The 24476-nt window shown below is 39.4% G+C and overlaps 1 protein-coding gene across 1 annotated transcript in view; it reads left to right on the top strand.

Annotated features, from left to right (window-relative positions):
• Positions 1-24476, top strand: part of akap9 (A kinase (PRKA) anchor protein 9) — a 140383-nt gene that overhangs the window by 97149 nt on the left and 18758 nt on the right. Inside the window, exons 21-36 of the mRNA XM_079879794.1 lie at positions 3284-3322; positions 5525-5757; positions 6816-6935; positions 9491-9649; positions 11100-11201; positions 11952-12095; positions 13423-13509; positions 15617-16477; positions 16786-16887; positions 19038-19082; positions 19206-19478; positions 19564-19608; positions 19693-19869; positions 20677-21135; positions 21902-21962; positions 23232-23335. Coding sequence (XP_079735920.1) covers positions 3284-3322; positions 5525-5757; positions 6816-6935; positions 9491-9649; positions 11100-11201; positions 11952-12095; positions 13423-13509; positions 15617-16477; positions 16786-16887; positions 19038-19082; positions 19206-19478; positions 19564-19608; positions 19693-19869; positions 20677-21135; positions 21902-21962; positions 23232-23335 — 3011 coding nt within the window. The remainder of the gene's footprint in view (positions 1-3283; positions 3323-5524; positions 5758-6815; positions 6936-9490; positions 9650-11099; positions 11202-11951; positions 12096-13422; positions 13510-15616; positions 16478-16785; positions 16888-19037; positions 19083-19205; positions 19479-19563; positions 19609-19692; positions 19870-20676; positions 21136-21901; positions 21963-23231; positions 23336-24476) is intronic.

Here is a 24476-nt window from a genome sequence, read left to right as displayed (position 1 = left end):
CACACACTCGCTGACGTTACATACGTCACGCTCAACACACACTCGCTGACGTTACATACGTCACGCTCAACACACACTCGCTGACGTTACATACGTCACACACAACACACACTCGCTGACGTTACATACGTCACACTCAACACACACTCGCTGACGTTACATACGTCACACACAACACACACTCGCTGACGTTACATACGTCACACTCAACACACACTCGCTGGCGTTACATACGTCACGCTCAACACACACTCGCTGACGTTACATACGTCACGCTCAACACACACTCGCTGGCGTTACATACGTCACACTCAACACACACTCGCTGACGTTACATACGTCACACTCAACACACTCGCTGACGTTACATACGTCACGCTCAAAACACACTCGCTGGCGTTACATACGTCACGCTCAACACACACTCGCTGACGTTACATACGTCACACTCAACACACTCGCTGACGTTACATACGTCACACTCAACACACACTCGCTGACGTTACATACGTCACGCTCAACACACACTCGCTGGCGTTACATACGTCACGCTCAACACACACTCGCTGACGTTACATACGTCACGCTCAAAACACTCGCTGGCGTTACATACGTCACGCTCAACACACACTCGCTGGCGTTACATACGTCACGCTCAACACACACTCGCTGGCGTTACATACGTCACGCTCAACACACACTCGCTGGCGTTACATACGTCACGCTCAACACACACTCGCTGGCGTTACATACGTCACACTCAACACACACTCGCTGGCGTTACATACGTCACGCTCAACACACACTCGCTGCCGTTACATACGTCACGCTCAACACACACTCGCTGACGTTACATACACTCGCTGACGTTACATACACTCGCTGACGTTACATACGTCATGCTCAACACACACTCGCTGACGTTACATACGTCACGCTCAACACACACTCACTGGCGTTACATACGTCACGCTCAAAACACTCGCTGGCGTTACATACGTCACGCTCAACACACACTCGCTGGCGTTACATACGTCACGCTCAACACACACTCGCTGACGTTACATACGTCACGCTCAACACACACTCACTGGCGTTACATACGTCACGCTCAACACACACTCGCTGACGTTACATACGTCACGCTCAACACACACTCACTGGCGTTACATACGTCACGCTCAAAACACTCGCTGGCGTTACATACGTCACGCTCAACACACACTCGCTGACGTTACATACGTCACGCTCAACACACACTCACTGGCGTTACATACGTCACGCTCAAAACACTCGCTGGCGTTACATACGTCACGCTCAACACACACTCGCTGGCGTTACATACGTCACGCTCAACACACACTCGCTGACGTTACATACGTCACCAACACACACTCGCTGGCGTTACATACATCACGCTCAACACACACTCGCTGGCGTTACATACGTCACGCTCAACACACACTCGCTGGCGTTACATACGTCACGCTCAACACACACTCGCTGCCGTTACATACGTCACGCTCAACACACACTCGCTGCCGTTACATACGTCACGCTCAACACACACTCGCTGGCGTTACATACGTCACGCTCAACACACACTCGCTGATGTAGTGTTGTCAAAAGTACCGACTTCGGTACCAAGTTGATACTGAAATTTTAAAAATGTAAGGCTTTGAGCGCTGTTGAGCGGAATCATAAACATCATTGTAGCCAATCACAGACATACTTGATGAGCTTGTGAACTCAACGGCCAATCAGAGGTGTTTATGATTCCGCTCAACAGCGCTCAAAGCCTCACATTTTTAAAATTTCAGTATCGACTTGGTACCGAAGTCAGTACTTTTGACAACACTACTGTGATGAACACTGAAGCTGAAGGGGTTGATGGGTAAATCAGAGTATGATTAACTCGTGATTTATTTCTTTATAGGTTGTATCAGTATTCATTCTCAAGGCCTGTTCACACCGAACATGAATCTTCAGCATGACAAGATGCTAAATTACACAATGCTAGCGGTGATCCGAACATTTGACAAAATAAGAAACTATATTTTGCATAAAGAGTTAAACCTGTTGTTAGTTTTTTTTTTTATATTTTATTATTATATTAATTATTTTTATGACAATTAAAGATTTTAGTATTATTTTAATCATTTATTGTCAACTATAGTATTTATTAATATTTTTAATTAGCTTTTGTTTTGATATTTTAGTCTTCATTTTAATTTGGTAAAGTTTTACTATATGTATGTAATTTATTTTTTTATATTTTTATTAGCTTTAATTTATTTTTATTTCAGTTTTAGTTTTTATTTCAGTTTGTTGCCAGGCAGTTTTATTTTAGTATCATTGAGATGCTTTTATAGTTTACAGTATATTAGATTTTAAGCATATTTTTTTCTGTTTTAAAGTTTTAGTAATTTTGTTGTGTTTTTGTCATTTGTATAAGCTTTTTTTAATGTCTATGTAGTTTTTATTAATTTTAAGATCAGTTTTAGTTAATTTTAGTACATCAAGTTAAACTAAACACAATAAAAATAGAAAATGTTTAATTGGCAACTAGCTGAAAAAAAAAAGTTTTAATTAATTTATTATAATGTTTATTTAATTTCAAGTAACAAAATTTATAATAGTAAAAATAGATTTTGTATGTAGTTTAACTTGAAACTTCTTAAGTTTAAGTTTTTCATCTAATATTTATATTTTACTTTATTTCAGCTTCATTTTAATTAACAAAAAAACTTTGGTTACACTTTATTAGATGTCATTGTTACACTGTAATTATGAATTTAAGCACTGAGTAATATTAACTATGTGTACTTACTATATTATTAGGATTAGGGATTGGTTGAGGGTTATTTGCATGTAATTATGCATAATTTATAATAACAATTTTTAATAGTTTTAGTTTTAGCTAAACATAACAACCCTTGCAAAATGTTTTAAAAGGTGTTTTTCTTTGGCTCGCGGTTCGAATGCCTCCAGATGTCCGTGGTTGTGTGCGCTCAGGTGCGCTCAGGCCTTCAGACCTTGAGAGTTTACAGGTGCGCTCAGGCCTTCAGACCTTGAGAGTTTACAGGTGCGCTCAGGCCTTCAGACCTTGAGAGTTTGCAGGTGCGCTCAGGCCTTCAGACCTTGAGAGTTTGCAGGTGCAGGAAGTGCCAAACGCCCCCGAGACGCTTCTAACGATGCTGTCACGTCACGTCTTCATGTTTCTGCCCTCTTTCCTCCTGTATTTGCATGATGAACATGTTGTTTTCACTCTCTCTTTCCTCAGGACTAGTTGAGGCTGCTCTTGACGCAGCACCTGAAGCAGGTGTGTGTGAGTGTGTGTGTGTGTGTGTGTATGTGTTCACGAGCTGCATGGCCGGCACGTCTCTGATCGATACACCAGTCACTGGAGCTTTGCTTGCTTTGGGCTCCCGCTGATCGACTAACCGCTGCCTCGATGGCTTTAGCTTCACACACACTGTGTCTGCTGAAACACTAGCATGGTTTAACTGGCGCTAACAGGTGCTAACAGGTGTATCTGGGGTGTCTCCTGATTGAACAGCCGAACTTCAGTCGATTTCACCACAGGATTATGGATGGAATAGTAAAGTTCACTGGAAACGTTTTTTAAAAATAATAATATATAATAATTATAATAAAACAAAATAAACAATAATATAATAATAATAATAATAATCATATATATATATATATATATATATATATATATATATATATATATATATATATATATATATATATATATATATATAATATACACTGCCGTTCAAAAGTTTGGGATCGGTACGATTTTTAATGTTTTTAAAAGAGTCTCTTCTGCTCTCCAAGGCTGTTTATTTGATTAAAAATATTTAAAAAACAGTAATATTGTGAAATATTATTCTAATGTAAATCAGCTGTTCTCTATGTGAATATACAGTAAAGTGTAATTTATTCCTGTGATCAAAGCTGAATGTTCAGCATCATTACTCCAGTCTTCAGTGTCACATGATCCTTCAGAAAGCACTCTAATATGAGGATCTGATGATCAAGAAACATTTATGATTATTATCAGTGTTGTAAAAGTGACAGTAAAGACATTTATAATGTTACAAAAGATTCTGTTTCAAATTTTCAACTTTCTATTCTTCAAAGAATCCTAAAAACAAATTGTACACAACTGTTTCCAACACTGATAATAATCATGAATGTTTCTTGATCATCAGATCCTCATATTAGAGTGATTTCTGAAGGATCATGTGACACTGAAGACTGGAGTAATGATGCTGAACATTCAGCTTTGATCACAGGAATAAATTACACTTTACTGTATATTCACACAGAGAACAGCTGATTTACATTAGAATAATATTTCACTGTTTTACTGTATTTTTGATCTAATAAACGCAGCCGTGGAGAGCAGAAGAGACTCTTCCAGAAACTTACCGATCCCAAACGTTTGAACGGCAGTGTGCTTTTATTTTCAGTAACCTATTTAACTTGATTAAACTCGATAAACTGTGTGTCTGTATTGGAGTGATGGCTGTTCAATAAGGGACACGTTTCTTTTTCCTTTTCCTTTCTTTTTGCATTTGCACTTTTATCCCCGTCCTCCTGCACTGTGGGTTCGTGCGGTGGTTGCTGACCGGATCATGTGATCATGGACCGTACGGGAATGGGAACGGTTGTGGGAAATGTCTTCTGTCCATGTGCCATATGCAGTAGGATGCAAAAGTGGAGAACCTCAGAGAACATTTACTAATAAAACATGTCATCTTCATATTTCATGCCAAAGTCAAAAGAACAAAATATGAAACTATATTGTGCATAAAGAAAATCAAGTCTGTTTTGTTTGGTTTTAATTAAATTGATTGATTCTTTTAAAATCATTATTTAGCAATTGAGCAGTATTATTTTATACCATCAAGTAGCTTCAACTTAAAAAAACTTTTAACTATAATAATTTAGTTTAAGTAATATTTTCTTCTAATATTTAAATTTTTAATAGATTTAGTTTTAGTTTCAGTCGGCAATATCAACACTGCAATTAAGCACATTTCCCCCCCAAAATAATGTAATTAAAAATCTATTTTCTTCTGTTAAAAAACAACACCACATTTTCATGCCAATCGAGCAGTATTATTTAAGTATTAATTTTAACCATCATGATATTTATGTATTATATATATTTTTATACGTTTTTTTAATTTAACTTTTTCTTCTAATATTTAATTAGTTTGATTTTGTGTTTAAATATGATATGAACATGATGAGTTTTATGAGATTTATGGTGTATTTCGTAATAAAAGTGCTGCAGTTTAATGATCATAGTCCATCAAAACTACAGCTCAGTTTATAAACTCTCCAGAGCTTTGATGAAGAACTCTTAGAGACATGAATCTCTGAAGCTGCTCCATCCTTTTGTCATGGGTCGAGCCCTCCCGACCGCTCTCCTCACGTGTGTGTGTGTGGTGTCCTCAGGCGTGTGTGTGTGTGTGTGTGCTCACGTGTGTGTGTGTGTCCTCAGACCTGCTGGAGGAGACGGAGAAGCTGATGCTGGAGAAGGTGGAGGTGCAGCGGCAGGCGCAGAAGGAGAGCGTGGAGTTGCACCAGCAGGTGAAGCACCTGGAGGCGGAGCTTGAGGAGCAGGTGATGCGCGTGCAGGAGCTCCAGGACACGAGCCGGTCCGAGCGAGACGACCTCCGTCAGCAGATCCAGGCCTTGGAGAAACAGCTGGAGAACAACCGCAGGTTCATGGACGTGAGTTTCCTCATCATGCCTCTTCCACGTTCATTAAACGTTTGAACCCAACACTGAAGTGAGTTAAAGTGCAGTTCATGGACTGGCCACTAGAGGCCGGCTGCAGAAGAGACTCAATCCCATAGACACGCATGTTAAAATGCCCAACTCTACAGCAGAGATAAACATGTTTACAGTCTGGTGCAAAAACTGGTTTTGGTCTATATTGCTAATCTTGCCCTTCATGATGACTATGAGGGGGGTGAATATTTTTATAACTCATCCGTTTAAATTATATTAAGCCTTAAAGTTCTGCATAATTAAGGGCATGGCCGCTTGAGTGACAGGTGGATTGCCACTGATGTCACTACTAGCGTTTGTCTGCTGTCTGTTAGCGTCACGTCACCTCAGCTAATCCGCCTCTTTGGCCCTGTCCCAAATGGCACCCTAAGCACTCGTGGTCTTCCTACGAGTCCACACTTTTGCGATGTAATGCCGCTTTGACTGTTGGGAAGAAGTCTGCTTCTGAGCTTGCATCAGTGCACATCGAGGGCACATATCGACCACTCGCGAGCACACTTCTGAAACCTAAAATGATAAATGGGACATCCTACGGTCTCATGGGCTTACCGGACACGCTCACGCGGCAGCCGTTGTAAGTCCACAAGACGGAAAGTGCACATGAATCCCATTTTTGTTTATCCGGGAGTGACGCTGCCAAGATGGCAACGGCCGGCTCCGCCCACTTTGGGCTTAAAGTCACAGCCTACGATGTAGCTACGGCGGGAGTTCGACGCAGAAGTATAGATTGGGTTTTAGTTTTAGAAATGTTAGTACTCAGAGCCACACCCACCCTTTACATCATCACCACGGGCCAATGGGAGTTCAGAGGTGTTTACCAGCCAGAACTTTTTCGTGAAGTTCGCTTTGGCAAGCTGTTTCAAACTCCCGAAACTGATTTTAAAATGACGTCACACCAGTTCGCTCTCGGATTTCACTTAGAGTATATCAGCGCCTTAAGTGTGTTACATCATCCGAATGGCTCAAGTGTGACGTGTTTCTGTCCTTGTGTTCATCAGGAGCAGGCCGCGGACAGGGAACACGAGCGCGACGTCTTTCAGCAGGAGATTCACAGCCTGGAGCAGCAGCTGAAGAACCCGCCCAAAACTGGAGCCGGAAGTGACCGCAGGGACCGAGAGGTACGACACCTGATCGCTCGCCCCGAAGCCTCCAGCTAGTTTCACTCACGCCTTTAGTCCTCAGACAATGAGCTTGTGTTCTCTCTGCTGGACCGATGTCAGCTCAAACACACACAACACCTCACAAAACAGCAGAACAACTCGAGAAACCACCAGGAATACAGATCAGCCTTAATAAATAGTTTATAGTCATAAAATGGGTTATTGGCAAAATGTACAGACTTTCTTCTGTTTGCAATGAACAAATCAAACAAAAGTAATTGAAATAGCTCAACACAACAAATATTTCAAGTGGTTTCCCCAAATTCAACTGAAAGTGCAACTTTTAATGACTTCTGCAGTCTCAAAATTATTCAACCCCTTCATGGCAAGCATCTTTAGCACTTAGTAAAACACCCTTCTGCTGTTGTGAGCTGCTGTAAACGAGATGTATAAGCAGACCGCAGCTTCTGGCGGCGTTTCTGAGGAATCTGAGCCCGTTCCTCATGAGCGATGGCCTCCAGGTCAGGAATATGCTTGGGTTTGCAACCGTCGCCTGAATTCCCACCAGAGATTTTCTATGGGGTTCAAGTCAGGTGACTGTGACTATCTTCTTAAAACATTATTTTGATTTAGCCTTATTTCTAACATGCAGTCAAACATAACACTCTACACACCTCGCCAGTTCGGATATTTCATGTGTTCTAGCTCAAGCACACCTGGTGCAACTAATGAAGCCCTTGATTGGTGAGACGAGGCAGATTTGTGCTGTTGTGAGAGATTCTGTTTAGGGGGTTGAATAATTTTGAGACTGCAGAAATCATTAGAAGTTGCATTTTGGGAAACCACTTGAAATATTTGTTGTGTTGAGCTATTTCAGTTACTTAAGTTTGATTTGTTCATTGCAAACAGCTGAAAGTCTGGACAGTTTGCCAATAAACCTGATTTGCAATGTGGGTTGAATCAATTCAATTATATATATATATACAGTACCAGTCAAAAGTTTGGAAACATTACTATTTTTAATGTTTTTGAAAGAAGTCTCTTATGCTCAAGCCTGCAGTTAAAAACAAAAAACAAAAAACAGTAATATTATGAAATATTATTACAATTTAAAATAATGGTTCTCTTTTTTAATATATTTTAAAATGTAATTTATTTTTGTGATGCAAAGCTGAATTTTCATCAGCAAGTACTCCAGTCTTTGGTGTCTTATGATCCTTCAGAAATCATTCTAATATGATGATTTGATACTCAGTTATTATCAATGATGGAAACAGTTGTGCTGTTTAATATATTTTTTTGGAATACTTTTTTCAGGATTCATTGATGAGTAAAACGTTAACAGCATTTATTCATAAAAACAGCATTTATTCAAAATAAAAACATTTCTAACAATATAAATCGTTACCATCACCTTTTATCAATTTAACGCATCCTTGTTGAATTAAAGTACTAATTTCTTTAAAAAAAAAATAGTTATTGTTCCCAAACTTTTGAACGGTAGTGTATATTGTTACAAAAGATTTCTATTCTAAATAAATACAGTTCTTTTTAACTTTTTATTCATCAAATAATCCTGAAAAAAGTATCTCAGGTTATAAAAAAAATATTAAGCAGCACAACTGTTTCCAACATTGATCATAAATCATCATATTAGAATGATTTCTGAAGGATCATAAGACACCAAAGACTGGAGTACTTGCTGATGAAAATTCAGCTTTGCATCACAAACATAAATTACATTTTAAAGTATATTAAAAAAGAGAACCATTATTTTAAATTGTAATAATATTTCATAATATTACTGTTTTTTTTTTTTTTTTTTTTTTTTTTTTTTTTAAACTGCATGCTTGATGAGCATAAGAGACTTCTTTCAAAAACATTAAAAATAGTAATGTTTCCAAACTTTTGACTGGTACTGTATATATATATAAAACATCATGAGTTTAAAAATGCTCCCAAATTAGCTGGCAGTAAATAAACACACAGTCAGTCCTTCACGTAAAGAGATGTTTTACAGCTTCGGCATGTGCAGAAATAAAGACACATTAAAGGGATAGTTCACCCAAAAATAGTTTTAGTTATAGTTTAGTTATAACTCCATATTTAAGACTTTATCTACTAAAATATCTAGCTTCCGACAGATGGCCGTAAGCATCGATTTACGGTGAAAGAGTAACCCTTGACCTGACGCACAACGTAATGATGAATGCGGATGCGCAGAGAATCGAGCAAAACAAAACACTGGTCACGAACTAGAGTTTAAAACGTGGGCTAATTTTCATTTTTGGGTGAACTATCCCTTTAAGTGATTTGCAGTCAGTTGCCAGGCAGCGACACACACACACACACACACACACACACACACACACACACACACACACACACACACACACACACACACACACACACACACACTCATCTGACGTCATATGGCTGCTCTCTCCTCATCCCTCTCTCTCTCTCTCTCTCTCTCTCGCTCTCTCCTCATCTCTCTCTCTCTCTCTCTCTCTCCTCATCTCTCTCTCCCCCCCCTCCCTCCCTCTCTCCTCCCTCTCTCCTCTCTCTCTCAGGTGCAGGAGTTGACCCGTGCGCTGCAGGAGAAGTCGGACTGCTGCAGTGAGCTGCTGTTGAGCTCTGAGCAGCTGCAGAGAGATGTGTGTGAGAGAGACGAGGAGATCGAGACGCTCGGCGCGCGCGTGAGAGAGCTGGAGCACACACTCATGCACAGGGTCAGTGTGTGTTTCTCCTCCGCTTCTGCTGTTAGCCGCCAGTCTTACTCCATTGGGACGCTGTGTGTGTGTGTGATGAATGGGAGTGTCTGAACGCTGAACATGTATGTGAATGTGTGTGAGGAGAGCATGCTGAACGTGTGTGTCCTTGCTGTGCATTAATGTGGTGTGTGTGTGTGTGTGTGAATGCAGTGGTTTAGCGTCACGTCTCTGCTTTAATGATCATGTTCTGTCTCTGTGCGTGTGTGTTGTTGGGCTTGTGTTGTCACGAGATCAGTCGACCTGTATGTGTCTAATCTGATTGTGACTGTATCTGCAGAAGGGAAGGGTCTAGTTGGTTTAGTTTATCTAGATGCTATTCTTATATTCTTGTGTCTGAGCGTCTGGTTACTGTCACATACTAAAGCACCGCATACACTCCACACACACGCTAAAGCACCGCATACACTCCACACACACGCTAAAGCACCGCATACACTCCACACACACGCTAAAGCACCGCATACACTCCACACACGCTAAAGCACCGCATACACTCCACACACGCTAAAGCACCGCATACACTCCACACACGCTAAAGCACCGCATACACTCCACACACGCTAAAGCACCGCATACACTCCACACACGATCTGGAGAACGTGTTGTTTTCCACATCCCTATTTATGTGACCTTGAGTTCTACAAAGGAAATTAATTAATAAATATTATTTTCTCTTAAAAAATAAACTTTTTGATTTTGAATATTGATTTTTTATTACTTATTTTGAATGAATAAATAATAATATTATTATTTTGTCATGTAACTATATTATTAAACATTGATTTTAATATTATTGTTGTTATTTTTGTTTTTGTTGTAGTAGTTGATTATTATTTGCCATTCAACATTATTATTATTATTATTATTATTATTATTATTAGATAATTAAATAATAATAATAATACAAATTATAGTTAGAGGTTTATGTAGATGTATTTTTGGAATATTTATATTGTTGTGATTTTTATTATTTTACAACTAATTGTTATTGTTTTATTGTTATTTTGTCATTCTTTTTTTATTTTATTAATGTTTTAATTTATACAAATAAATAAATAAATAACAATTGTTGTTATTTTTGTTGTTGTTTTGATTGTTATTATTTTGCCATTAAACTTTATTATTATTAAATATATAAATAAATAAATAAATAAATAAATAATCATAATCTTCTACTACTAATTTTTATTAATTTTTTTGTCATTATTATTATGTCTATCAGTAATCTGCACAAGTACACATTTTCAGAATAGGGCATGGTTCACCTGGACGACTAATTAGTCTGTATAATTACTCATCAGACGTGAGGGAGGATGAAAGTTGCTAAACGAATTAGTCAACCTCTCTAGTCTGCTGTACGTGTGCGAGTGTGTGTTTACGTGCTGTGTGTGTGTGTGTGTGTACGCAGGTGGAGGAGGCTCAGCATGTGTCCATGGCGGGCCGAGGAGACGTCACACTGGAGGCTCAGCTCCAGACCGAGAGAGAGGCTCTGGACAGGAAGGAGAAAGAGGTACTTCCTGTCACATGACCCTCTCACTGACAGAACACCATTACCTCGTGTGTATCGAGGCGCAGTTTGTAGTATGAAGCGCTCCTCACTTTCACATCCGTCACAGAGCTGTAATCCTTGAACAAAACCATCCAGCTCCGACGGGAATAACATCTCAAAATTGAATGCCGAGTTTATAAAAAACATTTTTAATCTATTTTTGTATCGGAGAGCGTCACTACTGTTGTCAGGTCAGCTTCATTTCTACTGCGCTTTACACACAACACATCCTTTGAAAGCAGCTTCACCGTAATAAACAGAATCAGTGATGCTAACTTCATCAAATACGAGACAAACTCAAATTATAGTCGTTACTCGGTTGATTTACAAAATTGCTTGTAAATTTTGCATTAATTACAATCAGACAGCAAATAATAAATTAATTAAACATACAATTTTGAAGTTAAAAAATAAAAAGTCACAACTTTTGACAATCTCACTGGAACTAGCTCACTTCAGTGTCACCATGAAAGGGAAGTTGTGTCTTTTATTCTCTATTGTGTCGTAAATCTGAGTAAAACTGCTTCTGGAACAAGAACACATGTGGGCGGGGCTTGATTTTGATTGGATGGTTGTGGTTTGCTATTGGCTGATCTCGTGTGAGTGACAGGTTGCCCGGCTGATTCAAGATTATTAACACGATGTGCAGCGATAAATAATTTATAATGAACACTGCAAGTAATAATCGTGTGTGTGTGTGTGTGTGTGCAGATAGTGAACCTGGAGGAGCAGCTGGAGCAGTTTCGTGAGGATCTGGAGAACAAGAGCGAGGAGGTGAATCAGCTCAACATGCAGCTGGAGATCCAGAGGAAGGAGATCAGCAGCCATCAGCAGAACCAGACCCGCCTCACACAGGTCAGACACACACACACACACACACACACACACACTGACCATCAGCAGAACCAGACCCGCCTCACACAGGTCAGACACACACACACACACACACACACACACACACACACACACACACACCAGTGCTCTCATCCTTCACACTCTTACATAAGAGGCTGTTTTCACACTTCCAGTTCATTTTGAGAGTTTGATTCTGCCCACGCGAGTCTCGTTTCACATTGTGTTCTGTGTGTGAGTGTGTGTGTGCGTGTGTTTGTGTGTGTGTGCGTGTGTTTGTGTGTGTGTGTGTGTGTGTTTGTGTGTGTGTGTGTGTTTGCGTGACTATCATTGTGACTTTCACTTTATACTCATGCTTCTGTTTGGTTTTACTACAAACCTGAGCACACACACAGAGTTACATCTGATATACTTTACCAGAAATGTGTGTGCAGCAAATTCTGTGTGTGTGTGTGTTTCATCCTCATCAGACCAGACCAGGTCCATGCAAGGCTGGTTTAACCCTTTAAAGACCGTGTCTAAGGCCTGTAAATGAGGAAGTCTGTCCTGTCGCGCTCAGTCTCTCAGTCCTTCTGTCTCTGAGTGAGAGTTATCCAGAAGAGTGTGTTCGTGTAAGTGTGTGTCCTCCAGCTCGAGCTGCACGAGTCTCTCTGTGTCACATCTGACATGATTCAAGGAGAACTCTGATAGTGTTAGTAATATTTCAGCCGGACTGAAGCAGGTTTACTTGATTATCATCATCAATCAAATATAATCATCAGGTTCATTTGTTCATCTGTCAATCATCATTGCATTGTGTTTTAAAACTACAGATCATAAAACTGAGCATTGAAATATCATCTTACTAAGATATATTATGGACAGATATTGATATTTATGAGTGTTTTATGAAATTATCTGCTGTTCTGCTATAAAGATCTCACTGATGTACATCAGACTTTCATATGAACATCAGCATCTGCAGAATGAAACATTTGCATCTAATTTTACTCTCGTAATATTAAATTTCAGACAGACACAGAATATCCAAGCAGAAGAGATATGGGAGATGACTTGATGGATCGGACAGTGAAGAGTGTGTGTATATGATCTCATTTACAGGGATGCAAAATAAGAGTTCACAGAAAGACTTTATTATAAAGAGTGTTCCTGTAAGGTCGTAAATAGAGTCGGTCCTGATTTCATGTTGAACTTTAATAGTGATTTGGGTGTAAAACAGGAGATGTGACATCATCTCAGCCCTGTCGTCAGCTAGCTGCCCTAAATCGTGCTCCCAGCAGACAAACGTGTCCTAAATTCAGAGTCATGTGACGATGTTTAACTCTTGAAGGTCTTGGAGGAGAAGGACAGGCAGATTATCGTCCTTAACGAGCAGATCGTTAAACGTCAGCACGTGGAAACAGAGCCTGAGGAAGAGGTAAAGACGCGTATACATATGTGTGCGGTCAGTGTGTGTCCTACACATATGCATATAGCAGCGCTCGTCAAACCCGTGTGTGTGTGTGTGTGTGTGTTTCTCTCGGTTTGGTGCCGCCTGCTGTCTTTTGCCATCTTGTGTTGCATAAACTCACTTTACTTTGCATCTTATTAGTAACAGTCACACGAATGGCGAAACACATCAGCTTGTGTTTAAAGATTGCAAACATTTCAGTGCAAATCTACTGATTGCGTTCTTTAAACTGTGTGTAATCTGCATTCATTCACACTGAATTGAAGGGAAACGATCCTCTGGATTCATTCATTTCTTCATCGATTTCTGTTTTTTGATGTGTTGCTGTGGTTTGGGTTGTTTTTCTGTTTTACATTAATTCCTCTCACACCTTCTTCAGATTGTTCACCCAGGAAAACCCATATTTTGTCTGTGGATCATAACATGAGATGTTTAGCAGAATGTTCACGCTGCTCTTTTCCGTACAGTGGAGGTGAATGGGGTCCAACACTGTCAAGCTCTGACCTCCTGTCTAAATGACATGAAAGTACCATAATATTAATATAAATATAGTCCATGTGACTCGTGTTGCTATATTTCAAGTCTTCTGAAGTCATATAGCTTCGTCTCAGATCTCCGGGTCACCGTATGGAAAAGAGCAGCTGGTTTATTCTCTAATATGTCGTCTTCATTCTCCCTGAAGAAGTCATACAGGTTAAGATGACAAAATTGTCATATTTGGATGAAATATTCCTTTAGGAATTTCTTGTAAATTATATATTCCAGTCAAAGGGTGTTTCACATCTAAATTAAAATGCCTCAAATTCTTCAATCTCTCAGTCTTTTGTGGTGAGGGAACGACGGTTACACACACCCAGTCAGACAGGTCAGGTGACCTGCTTAACCATGTGAAGCACAAATATCTCTATTTTAAAGGAATATATCTTCAAAAATGAACCTTTTGTCATCATTTACTCACCCTTGTGTTGTTCCAACCCTGCATTATTTCATTTTGTCCATGAAACACTGAGTTTTCAGACCGAATGTCATCATGTGATGAAAGTGGGTTGTGATTTATACTGTCAAACACCATAATAACTCATACGTCATGTGATCGATTATCCAGTTATTCAGATGAATGGAATGTGAGCTTTTATGATGGTGCGTTTAATTAGTGTTGCACTGAAATTTTGTTATATTTTTTAAAATTTTAATAATAAACCTCTATTGTGCAGCACTTTGCTAAAAAATTAAAGGAATTGTTACATTTTCATTTGATTTACATTTTTTTAAATATTAATTAAATTGTAAATGTTTTTGTGGCTAGGAAAGTTAAAACCGACAACACAAAGTTTCTGAAAAAATAAAACATTTCATAGGACCATATTATATTAAAAATGATTAATTTGCAAAAATATTATTAATTACATTTTTGATTATTAAAATGTAATTAAACCATTAAAATTGAATCTAGAATTTTTTTTATGGAAAACATGGAATTTTGGGGGGAAATTCTAAAAAATAAAGATTTCAAATTTCAATTAAAAGTTAATTTAATTGTTTTTTTTTGTTTTTTTTTTACTTTTAATGAATATTTGTTAAATTGTACGTAATTAGACATGCTTTTTGATTACGACCATTTAATTTAACCATTAAAATAGACTAATAAAATGTCATAGAAAGAAATTAAAATGGAGAAAAAATAAAACTGAATTTGTGAAAAATGTCAAGTTGTAAATCGGCTGAAACTATAACTGTTTTAATATATTGGTAAAACTTTACAATAAGATTCCATTTGTTAAGATCTACAATAGTTAACATGAACTAACAAAACTTACTAAACTTTAATTTCGGTTCCTGTGATTTGGTAAAAAAAAATTATTTCGATGCATCACTTCATTTTATTGTTGCTTTTTGTTTTTCCTTTCGGCTCATGGCAGTGCAAACCACCGCCCACTTTACCTGTCGAGCTGAAACATCTCGTTTAGGGAATAACACCTGGTCGGAATGTTTGTTTGTGTGAAGGCTTGGTTTGAGAGATGTTGAGATGAACCCCGAGCCGAGTTGATGTGTGTGTGTGTGTGTGTGTGTGCAGGCGTTGGAGCAGAAAGAGGAGGTTCTCCTTGATCTGGAGGCTCAGGTCGAGCGCTTGCGTAGCGAACAGGAGCGACTGAAGAGGAACCGCGAGGAGGAGGTGGAGCAGCTCAACGCCGTCATCGAGAAACTCCAGCAGGAGCTGACGCACATCGAGCGCAAGGACGAGCCCAGAGACCAGAGCCACGAGATGAAGCAGAAAATGGACGAGATCGCGACCGAGCTCGACACGCTGAAAGCCGAACACGGCTCGCTTCGTAGCCAATACGAGCGGCTGCGCGAGAAGACGCTAGTGGAGCTGGAGGAGGCGCTGAGGCAGAAGACGGCGGCGTTCGTGGTGGTTCAGGCGCAGGTGCAGGCGCTGGAGGAGAGCGCCGGGTCACAGGTGAGGAGCTTGAGCCGGCGTGTGGAGGAGCTGGAGGCGTCAATGGAGGAGAAGGACTCGGAGCTGCGCGCTAGCAAGCTAAACGTGGAACTAGCGGAAACGGATGCTGACGCTCTCCATGCTAGAGTCACTCAGCTTGAAGACAAACTCAGGGAGAAAGTGGCCGCCGTTCTGGTCAGTCAAGCTCAGCTCGGAGCCGTACAGACGCAAACCAAAGATCTGAGAGGCGACGCCCCCGCTGGAGAAATGAGGAAAGGCCTCGGGGCGTCGACGCACGGGCCGGTCCTGCTGACGGAGAGGCTGAAGGAGCTGGAGGAGGGCTTGAGCGCCATGCAGAAGGACCAGGAGCTGCAGGAACAGATGTTGAGCAGCTCCGAGGACGAGGTGATGGAGTACGAGAGGAGCTTAGCCGTGATGATGGACATACTGAACCAGATGAGGACCAAACCGACCTATCACAGGCCGCTGATCGCTGAGGTGCGTCATTCTCCTTCAACATCTCTCACATCATCACAGTTTATGAGCAGAACTCAGTTGATATTTGACTGGTTTTGTCCGTCCTTCTGTTAGACTGTCTCACACATGAATTATGTTGAATATCTGTCAGCTGTTAAATTTAACTACACAATTAGATAATACCAGTTTAGCTCAACCAATCACCAAGCAATGCTTCATTGTGTTCAGAATTAAGAATATCATGATTTGGGTTTTATTGCGATTAGTTGTGCAGCTCTACTGATAACGCCAGTGTTGGACGTCACCTCATGAGAGTCTGTCACACACAGGAGTCAGAGCTGCTGCAGGAGGTCAGAGGTCAAGCCGCGTCCACTGAAGAGGAGCTGACCTGCTACAGAGAACTGAGCCTCAAGCTTCAGGAGGAGATCGAGGTACAAACGCCCAATCCTGCGAGAAACGATTCTCCTACTGTAATTATCCTATATAATTATCCCAGAAACTGCCATTATAAAGCTTGGAAGAGCCAGGACATTTATTAATATAACTCTGACTGTGTTCGTCTGGGAGAAGAATGACATATACACCTAGAATAACTTGAGGAAGAGTAAATCATGGGATCATTTAAATGTTTGGGTGAACTATCCCTGTAAGCATAAACTCGCTTCATCTTGACCCAGAATTATTATTTTTTTAGATGTACATTTTCTGTTTTCAAGTTTCAGTGGTTTTGTTGCGGTTTTGACATTTTTATTATGTTTTAAAATGTCTTTCTAGTTTGTATTCATTTTTATTAAAAAAGTTATTTTAAACTTCAAGTTGGGCTGAACAGGATTTAGAAGTATCAGAAATATTCATTTATGGTTTTATCGTTAGTTAATGGTTAATGTTTGAACTAGAGCCCGACCGATATGGATTTTGGGGCGCCGATACCGATAAAAAAAAGCCAGATACCGATATATCAGCCGATATTATTTATGTGTATATTATAATACAGTAGCAATATTATTTATGTGTATTATAGTACAGTAAGTTTGGACACACTTTACAATTGGTGTGTACAAACTTTTGATGGGTACTGTATATAGAATACACAGTATAAACAGAATAAATATATAAACGTTTTGCAATGATCACTCAAATGTGGTGATTAAACACTTGTGTGACAAAGATATGTAATGGAGGCAGGGTGAATGATAGAATGAGAATTTGAGCTGTAACCAAACTAGTTTGCATTGCATTTTATATTATATTCTATTCTAAATACTCTTCTATTTTTAATCTTAATTTCTCTAATATCTACCAGTGGAGGAAGAGCTCAGATCTTTTTAGTAAAGTTAAATTAATAATATCATAATGAAAACGTTTATAATTACATATGTACAGTAGTTTTATACTATTTTAAATAAGTAGTAAGCAAAATGTACTAAACGTGAAACTAGGGCTGGACCCGAATATTCGAATATTCGTTCGGTGGGTTGGTATTCGATTTGAAAATTTGACATTCGAATATTTGTTGTTGTTTTTTTTTACATCTGGGATCCCCCGCGAAACGGTTCTCATTCGCGCTTGAATAAGGCCGGCGACACACTGGCTGCGTGGCATGGCCGTTTTTATTTCGGCTCCCATGTTAACAGGTTGGAGTTTGCACACTGCCTGCGTGAGACACGCGTCTCGAGCCACGCGGAAAACGCGTGCATGCTAGAAATAGAACCGACGCCTAAAGTGTTCCAGCAACGGGAGTGTTCTCTGGTAAGAGCAGTACAGCGGAGTGTGTATGGACCGAAGTGCCTGAGCTTGTGTTTTGGGTTAAGCTGCATTGCTTTGACATTGTGGAAAATAGAATAATAGAAACAAAATGTATTAGCCTTTTTACCCGTTATTATCAATCTAAATTAATCTAGTTTTTTAATTTAACTTAATTTCGTTTTTCTTTATTTAAATTTCGTTTTTCTTTATTTAAATTTCGTTTTTTTATTTAAATTTCGTTTTTCTTTATTTAAATCTACCCTTTACTGTGTCAGTAATTTTGTTAGTCAGAAAAATATTAGACTACCTTAAAAGTATTGCTTAATTTAACAGACCTGTGTGTGTGTGTGTTTTATATCACTAATGCAGTGTCCGTTCTCGGACGCGTTCTCTGCCTGCTTGAGGTGCGCCGCTTCCCGCTCGCGCTGTTCTGTAGTTTACTAAAAGTGTATTAATTCTGAACGTGTCGCGTCTCCATCTGGCTACTTTTAATGCAAAATGGCCATATATAAAGTGTTATAATTACATAAATTATTGGAATATTGCTTGATGTTGTAACGCAGCAGAATGAGCTTTAACACTGTGTCTACACCGGACGCGCTGTTATTTTTTTGCCACTTTTGCCAGTTCTTTGTAACAGCTTTAAGGTGCTTTATTGGCAGCGCCATCCTTACATAAATCACTGCACGCTGCATTTTTTTAAATATTAATTTATCGGCCGTTATAAATGCCGATACCGATAGTTAGGAAAATGCCTAATATCGGCCAATATATCGGTCGGGCTCTAGTTTGAACACTGTTGTTTGGTTTTAATGGTGTGCTGTGTCTTCATCAGATGAAGGAGAGCACGATCGCGCAGCTCCAGACGGCCCTCAGCCAGGTACAGCCAAACACACTCGCTTTAGTTCAGTTAGTTAGTCTCTTGTTTCTTACAGTGAATATAGCTGTAGCAAACAAACATCTGCTCAGCGCTAAACCTCCACTTCCTGTTTGTCACCCGCAGGTCCAAGCGGGCTCGCGTGACGAAGACGTTGCCAAGACGGCGAAACTTCTCCAGGAGCTTCAGGAGGTCAAAGGTCAAGCGTTCGCCACACAAAAGGAGCTGCAGGAGGTCAAAGGTCAAGCGTCCGCCACACAACAGGAGCTGCAGGAGGTCAAAGGTCAAGCGTCCGCCACACAACAGGAGCTGCAGGAGGTCAAAGGTCAAGCGTCCGCCACACAACAGGAGCTGCAGGGCTGCAGGGATCAGAGCGTTCGGCTGCAGGAGCTGCTCCAGGTATCCCGCGTTTTCCCTGTTTTCAGACGGATCTCGGCTCATTTCTGAATGTGTGGCTCATTATTCCTGTTCTGTGTTTGTGAAGGAGAGAGAAATGAGCATCGCTCTACTGAAGGATCAGCTCCACAGGGTGAGACTCGCTCCACCTGCACACGGCCTGATGGGACGTCATCGAGGCTCTTTGACCTTTAACCTTTGATTGGTTTCTCTGCAGGCCTCACGAGAGGGAGATCGGTCCACAGAAGAGCTGCTGCAGGAGCTGCAGGAGGTCAAAGGTCAAGCGGCGGACACACTTCAGGAGCTGCAGGAGGTCAAAGGTCAAGCGGCCGCCACGAAAGAGGAGCTGAGCAGCTTCAGGGAGAGGAGCCTCAAACTGCAGGAAGAGATCGAGGTACTCAAACCCTCTGATGAGGGATCCAGCATGATCATGTGATCGTAATGGAATGGAAAATTATTTTAATTATGAACATGTGAAACGTTGATCTGATCTTTCACACACAAAAATCCATTTAACATGTAAAAAAAGGTTCAGGAACTCGTGTTCTGGAAGCGTTTTTAAATTGTGTTAAATTTATACTTAAAAATTTAAGATCACAGTTTAAAAATCTCTCATCGACATTAATGGAATGTTTTTATTTTTAAATTGTTTCTTTATTTTAATTGTACATTTTAGTGTTTTAATTTTTATTAAATTTTTTGCTTTATTTTTATTTTTTTATTTTTATTATAATTTTTTTTTATTTTTGACATTCATCTTGTTTTATTTTGATAAAAAATAATTGAATAGGACATTTTCCTGATTTAATACATTCTTAGAAAGTGTTTTATTTAGATTTTTTTTTTTTATTTACGTTTATGATTGAATACATTTGAGCAAGTATTTTATTTTGATTTTTTAATCATGTACTTATTTTAATTGTACATTCTTAATATTTTATTAATTTTTAAAATGTTTTATTTCCCTTTTTAAATTAATTTTAATATTTAAAATGTATTTATTTTTATTTAATTTTAATTTTACATTCGTACGATTTAATTTTTTAGTTAGTGTTTTATTTAGATTTTTAATTATTAAAATGATTTATTCATTTTAATTTTACTAAATGATGCCAGATGTTCTTTTACACAGAACTAAAGGCTTTACTCCAGATTTTTCATAGAAATAACAGATAAGTCAAGCTCTTGGTGTCTCTCTCAGGTCAGAGACGTGTCCATTGCTGAGCTGAGGGTCAAAGTTCAGGAGCTGCAGACGGTTTTGGCCAAATCCAGCGAGGAACCACCACAACATCCACAGTCTCAGCCTAAAAAGAAAAACGCAGACAACAGAGAGCATCATGGGATAAACAAAAGTGCTGACGCAAGTAAAGACAAGCCCTCCCTTCCTCACCGAACCTCCACGGACCAATCAGAGAGCTTGCCTCAGTCCCGCGTGCACGCGAGTGCGCAGACCGACCCGTGCAGAGCCGAGGACGTGCAGGAGATGATCTCGGGGTTCTCGGAGAAGATCGTGCAGATGCAGGAGCTCCACGCGGCCGAGATCATGGACATGGAGGCCCGGCACATCTCCGAGAGCGAGAGCTTGAAGAGGGAGAACCAGCAGCTGGAGCTCGAGAGCCGAGCGCTGCGAGACGCCATCCACAAGCTCTCAGCCACCGAGGTCTCACACACACACCTTCATATGTGACCCTGGACCACAAAACCAGTCACATGGGTCAATTTTCTGAAATTGAGATTTATACATCACATGAAAGCTGAATAAATAAGTGTGTTAGGATAGGACAATATTTGGCTGAGATACAACTGTTGTAAATCTGGAATCTGAGGGTGCAAAAACATCAAACATTGAGAAAATCTAATTTAAAGTTGTTCATGTTCACGATTGTGCAGCATTCACTCACACAAATACATGTTTTATATATTTACGGTAGGAAATTACAAAATATCTTCATGGAACATGATCTTAATATCCTAATGATTTTTGGCATACAAGAAAAATCGACCCGTACAATGTATTGTTGGCTATTGCCACAGATAAACCCGTGCGACTCGTGACTGGTGACGTGATCCAGGGTCACAGTGCCATTTTAAAGGTTTCTAATGTAGTTTTGGAGTCTCGTACCACAGGGTCACATGCATCCAAGGTCAAAGATCACATTAGTTTTCTCATAATCATCAGCTGTTTCTCTCAGTGTCTGAACCGCTTTGACCCAGTCTCTCTAAACCCGGCTCTCTGAGAGACGCTCTGCTCTGATCAAAATAGTGATCTTACTCATTGTAATTAACACTGATGAATCATTCACAATAAAACATACATTTTTAAGGGGGGAAAGAAATCAGTTTTTAAACTTCACCTATAAGCTAAAGTAAATGTCTGCATCTGTTGTGGATGGTTTGTAATATCAGATGAATATTTGTGTGTGCAGGGTCCGTCGGTGAGGTCAGACCGTCCCGCCGCCTCCCCGAGTAAAGACGGATACGCCAGCGGTGAGATGCTCACTTTATGCTCCGGGTTATTCACTCTTCCGATCAAAAGTGTGGAATAATTTAATGTTTCTGGAAGAGTCTCTTCTGCTCTCCAAGGCTGTGTTTATTTGATTAGAAATACTGTAAAACAGTGAAATATTATTCTAATGTAAATCAGCTGTTTTCTATGGAAGCTTGTTTCCGCCACTGAATAATAAATAAATAATAATAATTGCGACTTTTTATCTCACAATTCGGACTTTTTTTCTCACAATTGCAATATATGAAGTCAGAATTCTGAGAAATAAAGTCGCAATTCTGAGAAATAAAGTCGCAATTGCGAGATATAAAGTCGCAATTCTGAGAAATAAAGTCGCAATTGGGAGATATAAAGTCGCAATTCTGAGAAATAAAGTCGCAATTGGGAGATATAAAGTCGCAATTCTGAGAAATAAAGTCGCAATTGGGAGATATAAAGTCGCAATTCTGAGAAATAAAGTCGCAATTGCGAGATATAAAGTCGCAATTGCGTGTTATAAAGTCAGAATTGTGAGATACAAACTATTCTGAGGTAAAAAAAATAAAAAGTCTGTCTTTTTTTCCTTAGAATTGGACTTTATATCTCACAATTCTGAGAAAAGATGTCAGAAATGCGAGATATAAACTCGCAATTATGTGTTATAAAGTCAGAATTGCGTGATATAAAGTCGCAATTGCGAGAAAAAGTCAGAATTCTGACTTTATAACGCAATTGCGACTTTATTTCACGCTATTCTGACTTTAAATCTCGCAATTCTGACTTTATATCACACAATTCTGAGAAAAAAAGTCAGAATTGCGAGATGTAAACTCGAAATTGTGAGATAAAAAGTCGCAATGATCTTTTAAAATGTTTTATTCTGTGGCGGAAACAAGCTTCCATAGTTCTCTGTGTGAATATACAGTAAAGTGTAATTTACTCCTGTGATCAAAGCTGAATGTTCAGTATCATTACTCCAGTCTTCAGTGTCACATGATCCTTCAGAAATCACTCTAATATGATGATCTGATGATCAAGAAGCATTTATGATTATTATCAGTGTTGAAAACGGTTCTCAGGATTCTTCAATGAATAGAAAGTTCAAAAGAACAGCATTTATTGGAAATATAATCTTTTGTAACATTTTAAATGTCTTTACTGTCACTTTCTGATCAGTTGAATGTGTCCTTGCTGAATAGAAGTATAACGTTCATTAATTTAGTCATAATTAATTTCTTAAATGTGTGTGTGTGTGTGTGTGTGTGTCACAGACAGCAGCTCCGACTGGAGCCAGCGCACCGGCTTCGATCACCCTCTCCTGCAGGAGAACAGAAGCACACCTGAGGGCGCGGACCTCCTGCCAGACCGCATCAAGGTGAGCTTTCCCAGAACCGGATATAATATGGGTCTGACGTAGGGCTGGGCGATAAAACGATAACGATAATTATCGTGATATAATTTTTCTCGATAAAACGATATCAAGAGGTCGATAAATGTTCGATAATGTTTATGCGCCAAAAGCGGAACGAAACTCATTTGAACCCCGCACCACACGGACCCTTTATCCGCTCGGCTCAAAGTCCAAACGGCAGCGCGAGCGCGAGCTCACTAAAGTTAGAGCAGAGGCGTTTACTCCGATTGGTCTCGGTCACGAGATCCAGTGAGAAGCGCTTGAGTTCAGCGAGGAACACAAATGTCTCCGTGATTTAAACCAGTTTAAAGGCAGATGAAACAGCGCTGACTAACTGTGCGCAACGATACAGTCTGAAGGCTGAAATTCCCATCATTTACCACGGATTTACTGTTAGCCTAGTAATATTAACTGCACCATGAAATGTAGGATATACATATTGAATTGTATTATATTATTAATGTAGACAATGTATTAAAGGACTGATGGAATATAATTACAGTATTTAATCATGTATTTAGGCTACTGTTTTTCATACAAATACCATAGAAACCATAAAGTTACATTTTGCCATGATAGTGAGGTGCTATCGGCTATGCCTGATTTTATCTGTGGTTATCATGATCTAAATGCATGATACTGGATGACCAATGGTTAAGTTTAATGAAACTCAAACAGTCAGAATATTACATTTTACCAAAAAAAAAAAAAAAAAAAAATGAGCACATGCAGAAACTAAGAAATTGTCCAATAAATATATTTATTTTGTTAAGGAAAAATGACAAATGTTTGAATGTTCTACCTCAGATTTGTGAAATGTTCTCCTGTTTGGCAAGAGTTTTTGTCATGATATGTTCTGACAATAAAGAGTAGTTTAAAACCACAGTTAACGCTCTGGTTTCTACAACTTTCACTTAGGAGCAAAAATCTGCCTTTAAACTTTAAAGAAATAAAGATTTGACTTTTATCGTGATAATTATCGATATCGACTGATATAAAAAAAATTATCGTGATATTTTTTTTGGCCATATCGCCCAGCCCTAGTCTGATGCGAGTAAGAGTCCTGGAAAACCCTTGAAAACAGCCATATTTATGAAGAGGAACC

This window comes from Squalius cephalus (assembly GCF_949319135.1).
Source record: "Squalius cephalus genome assembly, chromosome: 8".
Lineage (NCBI taxonomy): Eukaryota > Metazoa > Chordata > Actinopteri > Cypriniformes > Leuciscidae > Squalius > Squalius cephalus.
The sequence above is the reverse complement of the archived record's forward strand: the minus strand, read 5'-3'. Positions and strand labels throughout refer to the sequence as shown.